The 11,139-nt window shown below is 39.3% G+C and overlaps 1 protein-coding gene across 1 annotated transcript in view; it reads right to left on the bottom strand.

Moving 5' to 3' along the window:
- Positions 1 to 8,773, bottom strand: part of ABCA13 (ATP binding cassette subfamily A member 13) — a 159,638-nt gene extending 150,865 nt beyond the window's left edge. Inside the window, exons 1-5 of the mRNA XM_040054983.1 lie at positions 8,732 to 8,773; positions 6,918 to 7,078; positions 3,652 to 3,767; positions 2,100 to 2,233; positions 34 to 273 (exon numbers count right to left, since the gene is read on the bottom strand). Of these exons, the coding sequence (XP_039910917.1) occupies positions 34 to 273; positions 2,100 to 2,233; positions 3,652 to 3,767; positions 6,918 to 7,078; positions 8,732 to 8,773 (693 nt within the window). The remainder of the gene's footprint in view (positions 1 to 33; positions 274 to 2,099; positions 2,234 to 3,651; positions 3,768 to 6,917; positions 7,079 to 8,731) is intronic.
- Positions 8,774 to 11,139: the final 2,366 nt, after the last annotated feature.

An 11,139-nucleotide genomic window follows, 5' to 3' on the forward strand; every position in this document is an offset into this window, starting at 1 on the left:
TAGGAATTAAATCTATTAAGTTATTAAAGTTACCAGTGCATAGAGTTTGAACTTGCTGACAGCATGAACAAGATAAAGTTTGGCCTCATGCTGTGCAGAATTACAGCCCTCTTCATTATTCTGTTTGTTTGCTTCATCTTCTGGGACAACAGCCAGAGCAGAGCACACAAACTGCTCCAGTGTCTCTCCTGTGGGAATCTGGCAAGGGCACAAGGAATTGATGAGTATTTCAAGAGCGTTGATGAGTGTTATCTCTTCTATCAACTTACTTATCTAGCAAAAATAAGAATCAGACATAGCCTCTTCAGCAAGAACAAAGCCCATTTAACCCAGCCTCATATTCCCAGGCACAAACTTCAAAGTACTCCACATGCAGATTGCTGTATAAAATACCAGTGGCCCCATAAAGGTGCTCATACAGCAGGCAGAATGATGAGACTTGTATATGCAAGGAATTTTCACCTTGTAGCTACATTAGTGTTGCTTCTTCTACAGTAATTTGCAGGCTGGTGCTGAACTAACTTGACTATGAGACAATACTCCTACAGAAGAATAACTATATTTAAACAACTTCACAAGTATAAAAATTACTGACATAAAAAGCACTTAGTACATTGATACATCTCAACCAGTGATTACATGCAGCAGATTGGTTTTAAATTGAGGTTGGTGGGTTTCAAGAGAGTGGCCAAGAGAACGGAATCTTTTCCTCATAACTAATTTTTAAATTCTGTAGTGAAAGATTAAATATTTCCAACCTTATAACTATTATTATAGCTTAAAAAAATAATGCCAGAGATTTTAATTCTGTTATTGCCTTTCTGAGATATTTTACATCCTCACTCCTTTCAACTTTGGCCAGAGAATTCATAAAAAGTTTTGCAGGTGCTTTGACACCAAACAAAATGGGGCATTAGATACAGAATTGAAGTGCTCGAAACAAACATTGTCCAGGCTTCCATATTTGCTTTCATAGTTTTTGATGGTCTTCAATGTTCTAACAGAAGCACAAAATACTGAGATACTAGTTTAAATAGTGAGCAAGTGAGTAGCCTGGGATTTCACAGTCAACCATAGCTACCAAGCTGCAGTTGAATTCAGATCATTTGATCAAACAGGCCATGACTGATATTTCATTAAACGGCCATTCAAAAGTTAATGGTGGTTTGGGGGTTTTGTTTGTTTTTTTGTTTTTTGGGTTTTTTTTTTGTTTGTTTTTGTATGTTTGGGGTTTTTTTGTTTGTTTGTTTTGTTTTGTTTTTGGTGTTTTTTTTGTTTTTTTTTTAATATATAATTTATTCATTTGTTTAAATCAGCGATTTTTACAATGAGTTCTTCTGGAATGTAACTCTAAACTGTACTGCTCTGTAAAGAGCAAACAGATTTCACATAAATACCAACATGTTCAATTAAAGAAAGTGTAGACTTAAGCATAAATTCAAAAGATGCTTCCAGTTTTCTGCAGTTCAAACCAGACCATCACAACAGACCTCTTTGGTCTAGAGGATAGGTTAGGACTCCCTATCTGAAGAAAGACATTTTCTTCTAAATGTGATGAATCACCGGGATATTTGATTAAGCACCACTGAGGCAACTCAGTCCAGTATATTCATATCAAGACTGCACAACTGAGAAGAAGGGACTCTTGGTCTCCCTGAATTTACACACAGAAGAGACAGGCATTCTTTGTCTAGCAAACCAGATGAAACCTGCTACCAGACAAGCTAATCCTGTCAGACTCAAACCAAGGATTTTGTTTAAAAGCTTAGTGGAGGAATCCTCAGAATTCTCTACAGGACTGGATAATAAACTCAGGACTCTGCCATACCCAGCTGTGACTTCAGAGAAGCATAAATTCATTCGTATACACAACTAGACCTATCAGTATCATCATGTGCAGAGATTTCAGCTAAAGCTAAGTACATTCATTTGATGTGAATGAAGCCAGGATATTTACAACCTTTTAGCTGCTACACAAAGCTAAGCACAAAGCATTCTGTAATGCAGGAAAACACATTCAGGGTACAAATAATAAATAAATAAATAAATAAATAAATATTAAAAAGCGAGAAGGACACTGAAATTTTAAACTGATTTACCTCTGTTAATTGTGCTGTATAACTTAGCAGCTTTTCAACATGAGGGCCATAAAAACCAAACCTGGATTCAAGTTCTGCTTTCACAGCAAGCGGATTCCACAAAACATCCCCAAAAGAAAGATTATATTGAAAACCTGTAAGAAAGGAAATCTTTGCTTTATGTAATTAATTCTTTTTATTCATGTTGTTTCTTGGTGAGATCCAAGTACCATATTCCCAGCTGTTTTGGGAACCGCAGGATGTGTGCGCCTGAACACCAATTTACCTAGGACAAAATCCATGACTGCACTAGTGCTAAAGTCAGTTAATGTGATGGCACTTCAGCAATTGATATGATGATAGTGGGATGCCCCTGAATAGTAATTGCCAGAAAACTCAGTGGGGTGCTGTTACCCTGGTTTTTCTGAGTTTTTTATTAGCCTTTGGATTTTCATAAATGGAGTCAGATCTTTTAGTTACTGTAGAATATTAGAGCAGTTTTTCTACCTTTCCCACAGAAGTAATATAAACAAACCCTTTGTTTTTCATTCTTTGTCCTTTTTTTGCATATTTCTAACCTGAAAACAATTGTAACTGACAATTCGTCTGGCCACTGAGGCTGAGGGGTGGAAACCCCAAAAAGCCAATCTTCTGCTAGACCCACAAATGTATAAAAGTAAAAGAATAAACAAAGGGGTGTCCTCTCTCCGCTCTTTCAGCTGGGAGCTGGATCAGAGGAACCTCTGCGAAAATCTCTTGTCTGCGTGTGATTGCTTTGTGTGTCTCGGTGACAGGGTGCCATTCTGAACTGTACAGAGTCATGCAAAGGTGTGTGTGTATGGACTGGATATGAATCACTACTGACAATGAGAGCAACAAGAGAATACCAGAAGTTCTAGAGAAATCAAGTTCAGCCTCTTTCCAATGGCTCCAGCACATCGCCTTTGTCCCACATCAGCCTTCATTTTTGCAGGTGAAGTGGGATTTAGACTGCATATTACTTTTAGCCTGACCTTCCATACCAAGAAGACAGCTGCACCTATACATTGTGTGCTTCAGTTTGCCTAAGAAACTTGCTCCTGACCTTTTCTTGTTTTCATGGGGCCAGCCTACCTTCTCCAATTAAACTCATCATCCATAGTGAAGCAGCATCTGGAGAAATGTAACGCCTCAGCTGACAGCAGAATTTATGAGAAGAATGAAGCTTAAACCAGTCATAATGCTTAACAAGCATGTCCAAAACAAAAAGCTTTCCTTCTATAAAATGGAAGAAACTCTCCCTTGTATTGATTTAGTCTCTCTTCAAAATTCATTGCTGAAAGACCATTTTAACACCATGTATTAGACCAGTTTATGTGATGCTTTGTTTATCTGATAGTTGCCAGAGCCTGATAAAGTTTAGTTATTAGTATTGGTATTTAAAAAGCAGATCAGCGAACTGGGTTAGCACCACAGCAATATAGTTTAGTCCCTGCAGATCTTAGGAACTTAGCAGAAGGTCCAACAGTTACTATCATATATTTCCAGCATGCCAATGAGGTAATTCAAAGAAAATCTGAAGCAAATTCATTACCTTCTAAGCTCCTATCTTGGACTGATGCAGCAGTCAAATTCAGTGCCATTTTCACCACTTCATAGAAACTTTGGCCCAGTGGCATAACAGCTAAATCCTTCAGTGATGCTAAGGTACTGAAAGTGGAAAATAAAACAAAATTTGAGCTGTCTATTCACCAAAAAAACCTGAAAGGATTTGCTGGAAAGAGACAACCTTCAAGCAACTGAATAATAAAACAGTTCTTTTACTGTTGAAAAACCGATGTTTTATGAAGTTAGAGTTAAATGAACAAAACACAAATTGAGATTTAACAGTTAGACTATCAGTTCATTTCCATTAAGGAAATGCATCCTTTTAAAACAAACAAACAAACAAAAAAAGAGAGAGAGAGAGACAAAAGGGGGTGATGAATAATAAGATCGCAATTACCACAAACATTCCCTGTTATCCCCACAAGAAGGCAGGATAAACCCAGAATACTTGTATTTTACTAACCATCAATCTGCAGGAAAATATTTTTTAAAAGCAACATTATACTTATTCTCACAAGAACTTAAACAAGGTCCAATGCAGAATGCATTGACAAAAATATATCTATTGAATTTCTTACAAGTCTCTATCAACTTAGCTACAAAAAAAGTCTCTATTAATGTACCTGTACCTTACAATTAAAATTTAAGGGGAGAAAAGACAGCTAGAGAAAAGATGGGGAGAGAAAAGACAGAAGGGGGGGAGAAATAACGAGGGGCGAAATAATGGGGAGCGAAAAGATGGGGGGCAAACACAGGGTGGGTGAAAAGAAAAGGAGAGAAAAGAGGAGGGAGAAATAACAGGGGAGGGGATGAAAAAAGGGAGCGAGAAAAGACATAGGAAGAGAGAACAGACAGACAAGGGGAGAAAAGATAGATGGGGAAAAAGATGGGGAGAGAAAAGACAGACAGGGAGAGAAAAGACGGGGCGCGAAAATACGGCGGAGAAAATTTGGGGGGAGAAAAGATAGATGGGGAGAGAAAATATAGATGGGGAGAGGAAAGAAAGAGGGGGAGAAAATTCGGAGAGAGGAAAGACAGACGGGGGAAAAGACGAGCACGGAAAAGACAGACATGGGGAGAAAAGACAGACTGGGGGAGAAATTACAGGGGGTGAAATGACAGGGGGGCGAAAAAATAGGGGAGGAAATAATGGGAGGCAAAAAAAAAAACAGACGGGAGAAGAAAAGACAGACGGGGGAGAAAAGACGGGCGAAATTACGGGGGGCAAATTACAGGGGATGAAGCTACGGGGAGTGAAATGATAGGGGGGCAAAATGCTGACAGCGAAAAGACGGGGAGAGAAAAGACAGACGGGGAGAGAAAAAAACAGATGGGGAGAAATCATGGGGGGTGAAATCAAAGGGGGCGAAATTACGAGGGGGGAAAAAACGGGGGGCATAATGTCAGGGAGAGAAAAGACAGATGAGAAGATAAAAGATGGGTGAGCAAAAAGGGAAGCGAAATGATGAGGGGGGTGAAATAACGGGGTTAGAAAAGACAGACAGAAGGAGAAAAGCCGGGTGGTGAAGTAACGGCGGGCGAAATAATGGGGAGCTAAATAACTTGGGGTCAAATAACAGGGGGAGAGAAGATGGGGAGGTAAGAGGCGGGGGAGGGGGAAGGAGGGAAAAATGGGGGCAAAAAGACAGACAGGGAAATAAAGACACACCAGGAGAGAAGAGACAGACAGGGAGAGAAAAAGACAAGACAAATGGGGAGATAAAAGACAAGGGGAGAAGAGACCGTGGGAGAAAAGAGGGGGAGAAAAAGGAAGAACCACAAAACAAATAACCAAACCAAAACCAAGAACCACAAAAAACCCAATGCCAGTAATGTAGATGTGAAAAGTCTCTGTTGAACCTCTGGGACACAGCAAACATGGTAGGGACGAGAAAGTGAGAAATGTAAATTTAGAACCTTTCTACGGGGTAAATTCTGCCTTAGATAGGACCTCTAGAATGTAGTATAGTAATATGAAAGTAGTCAAGAAACAAGCATTGGTTTTGTGGTTTGCTTTCCATTAATGAGTGTAAATTTGGCCACTGAAGGGCACAGAAATCTTAAAATACCCCAAGTAAATGAAAACACCAAAACCCATATGTTCTGCCCTGAACTGAGTCTCAGTTCTGCCCATCTGAGTCTCAGTTTAGTTTTGCATGTTAATAGGTCAGAAAACAAGCTGGGATAAGGTTACAAATTACTCAGGCATAAGGGACAAAAAAATTTTAAAAATTAAGCACCAACATAGGTGCAATCCACATATTTAAGAGAGACTTATTTCCCAGTTTGAAAAAAAGTTACATCATCCTATCCATATTATCTAGGTGGGGAGCTATTTTTGTTGGTTTTCTTTGGTTTGGGTTTTCTTTAATAAAAAAGAAAGGAAAAAAAAAAAGCGGGAAAAAAAAATAGAGAGAGACAGTGGGACGATAAAAGATGCAGAACAGCACAGAAATTTCTCATTCATGATCTTTGGGGCCCTGCTTCCCCATGGCCTAAGGCTGGTGAGGTACACAGCCAGTTCTGCACAGGCACTCAGGTTCAGAGGCTTCTCTTGCTTTATGACTGATATTTGACTACAGTGACAATTGCCTATCAACCTGCTACAATAAACTGCCTACCCTGGCAAATACATATCTTTCACCTTGCAATTACCTTATTTTACCGAAAATTCCTGTAGATATATGGCTTGGCCTATGCTTTAATTCTATGTCTTCCTCTGAATGCAATTGCCCTTTACCTGGTTCAGAATAGAGCCTCTGCGTTTTTTTTCTTACTGCTTCATTTCTTGCAAGAGAACACCTAAGGCTATTTTGATAGCAAGAGGCTTAAGAAATAAAATTGAGTCATTTTCCTGATATTGACCAATTGCTACATACATTTGGATCTGATTAGGGTCAAAATTATTTTCTTATATTCCTATGTCCTGTCTTTCAGAGACCCCCAAAGTACATTACAAGGTTCAAAGTCATATTATGTGATGGGCTAATTTCGGGCATTGCTAACATGAAGCTGCTTATCAAAGACTCTGAGTCTGCTGAGTTTGGCAGAGATGCAAAACACAGTTATAAAGGAATCAGTGTGGGTGAAAATTCCTAATGCAGCTTTATAAAAGCAAAATCTGGTAAAGAGAAGAAAATTTTAGCCTCTTTAACTGTTAAGGATGCTTATTTTATTAAGTAGAAAGTGAGAAGAACAAGAATTGCAGATAATATTTTGAAACAGCACTTTCAAGAATGTGAAAGTACTTACTTTTGAATAAGTTTTAGAAACTGTGTTATGGTAGTAAAATCATCTGTATAATAGCTGTTCAGTTCAAGACGAGGGAGTGAATGCAGAAGATTCCAGAAATACGGTTGCTTGTACAGATTTTCTGCTCTAGAAATAATTTTCTCTGCTTCATTCAAATCCATCTTTAGGTGGAAAAAAAATAAAAATTACATGCAACACTTCTAATAACAGAAGAAAAAATAAAAATAAAAATAAGCAGGTGCCAGTTATTTCCCAGACCATTTTGAATTTTAAACCATTCAAATTATTTTTCCAAAGTGGAAACATACCTCTAGATTTGGTACTATACCACCTTATTTTGGTGGTATTTTGAACTCACAGAAGCTTTATTTCTGATACGTCTCTCTGCTCTGATGGAAAAAAATTGAGCTGGAAGTAGAGCTAAGGCATCTCTTTCTGCTCAGAAGTGTAACCAAGGGAAGGATTATCTTTGAGCTCTCTAGCACAAGAAACTCTTTAGTCCTGCAATGAATTTCTAAGCCTAGGGTATAAAGATCAGGGGACTGCCCAGGCCTTGACATCCTTTCCTCACAGCTCTTTTCAGGGCTTGTGAGGGTCTCAAATAATAAATTACAAAAATAGCTCTTTAAAGATGAACTGCCAGGGATAAAACAACTTCTTTCATAGGACTACACAATATGACGCCTATGCAAAAGAGGATTTATCACATTTTTTTATTATGCAGTGATTGCAACTCTAAATTAATGTCTCACTAGGGGTTTTTGGCATAATGGTGACATGAGTGACATGAGCATGGCTTATACAAAAAGAAGTTTGTGCACACAAGTTCTGTTTCTAATAATGATAATCTACTGTCAAGATTTTCTTAATGTTGAGAAATACATTTTCTATTCTATATTCCATTCCAGAATTATTAAATTTCATATTGATACGGCTCCTTTCAATCAATGATCTTATGAGCAGTTAAAAAATGTGGTTATAAAAATGCCATCTAATTTCAAGTTATAAACTGGAAATCCAGGTTTCATGAAGTAGCAGTAACAATCACTCAAATATGGAAAAAAATACACCTGACAGATGCACCGGTAAATCCCTCCTAATAAACAAATACTCTTCAAATAGTTGTGAATTTTAGCTATTGTTGGGGGGGTGTCACCCTGGTTTTTCTGAGTTTTTTAAAGCCTTTTGATTGTTCATAAGATGGAGTCAGTCTTTTTAGCTTCTGTACAATATTAAGAGCAGTTTTTGCCTTTTCTCACACATGTAACATAAACAAATACTTTTGTTTTTCATTCCCTGTCCTTTGTTTGCATATTTCTAACCTGAAAACAATTGTAACTGACAGTTGGTCCGGCCATTCGGCTGGGAGGTGATAACTCCAGAAGCCAATCCACAGCCAGACCCACAAATGTATAAAAAGTAGGAAATAAACAGGCAGAGGGCTCTCGGCCTTGGCTCAGTCTTGGGCTCTCACGGAGAAACATCTCTGCCCTGCGAAATCTCTCGTCTCCGTGTAGTTGCTTTGCGTGTTGCGATCACAGGGGGGAGTTGCCTGCTTGGTTGGGGTTTGTTTCCTTTTCTTTACCTGTTACCGGTGGAAATTTTTCCCATTTTGTTGCTAAGAAGCACCAACGGCTGGGTGCTTGAGATGGGCAAGCAGGGGAAACTCACTCGACCTGGATTATCTCTGAGGAGAGCGGTGTAGCTGCTGCTGGGGGAAAAGAACTCACTCCTGACACAGAAGTCTAGCTTGGTCCTGTTTCTTCTGGTGTGGGATGAGCCTCTGCTGCTGGGAGCAGCCACTGAACTGGGACCTTGTCGTCTCCTGCCTCGCTGGAGGAGGAGCCCGCCGCCATGCCCGGAGCAGGGTCAGTGTCATCCCGCCCCCTGCTGCTCCTTGGGCACTGCTCTGAGTTGGTTTGGGTGGTTTTTTTGCTGCTCTGTGGCCCACACCCCTGCTGGCCGAGACTTCCCGCGTCTTCTGCCTCAGCTCCGAAGTTTTCAGTCTCTTTCCATCTCTTCCCGTCTGGGCCGAGCCGCCATCCCCATGTGCTCCCCGAGCCTGGGGCACAGCGCCCCCTGCAGCCGCAGGGTGATCATTGCATCCGCCCAGCCCACCGGGAGCCCGCAGCGCCCCTGCCGGCTGTGAGCGGAACTGCACCAAAGGGGAAAGCGCCTGTGCTCAGGGAAGCTGTCGCTGCGTTCCTGGTTCTGTTTCGTTGCTAAAACTGTAGTTGCTGTTGTTTTGTTTGCCTTGTTATACATGTTAGTAAAGAACTGATATTCCTATCCCCATATCTTTGCCTGAGAACCCACTTAATTTTCAAAATTATAATAATTCAGAGGGATTGAATTCTCCATTCCAAGGGAGGCCCTGGCCTCCCTAGCAGACACTTTTCTTTCAAACTGAGGCAGTTACTAACAACCTAGACTGATTTAAATGAGTAATCTAGAAACCACTGAACACCTATAAAATTTATGAGACATCATTTTTTTTCATTTAAGCACTTTTTTTTTTTCTTTTTTTTTTCTTTTTTAATATATTTTACTTAAACTGGACAGGATATGAATTTCTAACCATTATGATAAAGATGCCTCAAATCCCAGAATGGTAAAGTAGAAATAGACTGTAAAAAATACTTACAGTAAGAAAAGTGGTGATGTTATGGAGCCCTGTAAAATTAAATATTTTCCTTTAAAGAGAAGCATTATTAACTTTAGAAGAACCAATATTATAAGCAAGAGTAAGCAGTAGACAAAGGATGTTTCTAGAAAAGGAAAGTCACATGAAGCAACTAATATCCCAAAGATAGTGGTCCATTTGATTTTCTGTGCTTCCCAATACTTTTACTGTAGTCACAAAAACAATTTAAAAGACATTGCTTACTGTTCAATTTTTCAGTAAGGCAAAATCATCATATCAGCACTAGATGAATGTCCTAGCTACCAGACGGCTAGGCATGAAAGCTACAATTTCACCTGAATCTTTCTGCTTGAGAACTCAGCCAGAGACACAGGGTAGTGGGAGATCTTCAATGTCCCCTTGTTACATCAACAAGGCTGGAACAGAAGACTCAAACCCTGCTATTTCCAGTCTCATTCTTTCTGTGCAAGTGTAGAGGTCACCTAAGGTCACCAGGCATGAGCTGCTGTTGTTTTCCTTTCCTATACTCTTTAGTACAACAGAAAAATATGGGGAGGGAGAGCTAAATCCACATAAACTACTTTTGAATGTGTGATAGACCAAGTAACCTTTTACTCTGACTATAATCCTTCTCTTTTAAGCTTTCCCCTCATTGTTTGAATAACTCAAGTATACAAGGGCACAGTTTTAGACAGCTAATTCTTTTCTGATCATTTTGATGGCCATAATATTAGTAATCATAAAAGTGGCTTTTTTTTAGTACAGCTAAAATTTTAGTTGCCTAATTTTATGTTTAAGATCAAACTATTCTTTTGTTTGATGGCCATCACTAACCAATACACAAAGAAATTAATTTTTAAAAGAAGCATCGTTTACCTGAGAGCCTGGTGCTTTCTTCCCATAGCTTTTCTAGGGCCATGGCTTTCTCTGTAGTACCAATAAATTCCTTTGCAAGTTCTTCTATCTCTTCCATGAAGTGTAGATCAGGTCCGGTTGCTCTCTCTGGACCACTTTGGGGGCTTGCACTATTTTTTAACAGAAAAAGGAGGGACAGGTGAGGTAACACACTGAAATCAAGTAACTGAAAAATGTTTATATACTCGCAGCAGTATTCTGATTACATTTTGATGATGCAACTAGGTATTTATACAATTTCTATTTAGTTCAATTCATTAGCATGCAAGTTGCAGCACTGGGTCTCAAAACCTCAGGAAAATGGGCAATGAAAACTTGATGAGGTCACCTATGCCAATTCTGGCAGCAGCCAAGAACAGACACAGCCAAAAAGTCTTTAAAGTTTCTGAACACACCCAACTCTCCTCCCCTGGATTATCATGTGTCCTGGTGGCAGTTCTTTGATGAGAAAGTTCAAGCTTTCCTATTGCAACTAAGGTAACAGTTTGCTTATCCAAATGCATGCAGCAACATATAAAAACAGTATTTTATCCTTACTACTGGCTTTTTCCTGATTTTAGCTTGCAGACATACTACTGGTAAATGTTACCTCTGTTATCTCCATCACATTGCTATCTGGTGATTACTCGGTAGCACAATTTTCTAACAATCCTTTTAAATTAA

This window comes from Hirundo rustica, chromosome 1, assembly GCF_015227805.2.
Source record: "Hirundo rustica isolate bHirRus1 chromosome 1, bHirRus1.pri.v3, whole genome shotgun sequence".
In the NCBI taxonomy this organism is placed as follows: domain Eukaryota; kingdom Metazoa; phylum Chordata; class Aves; order Passeriformes; family Hirundinidae; genus Hirundo; species Hirundo rustica.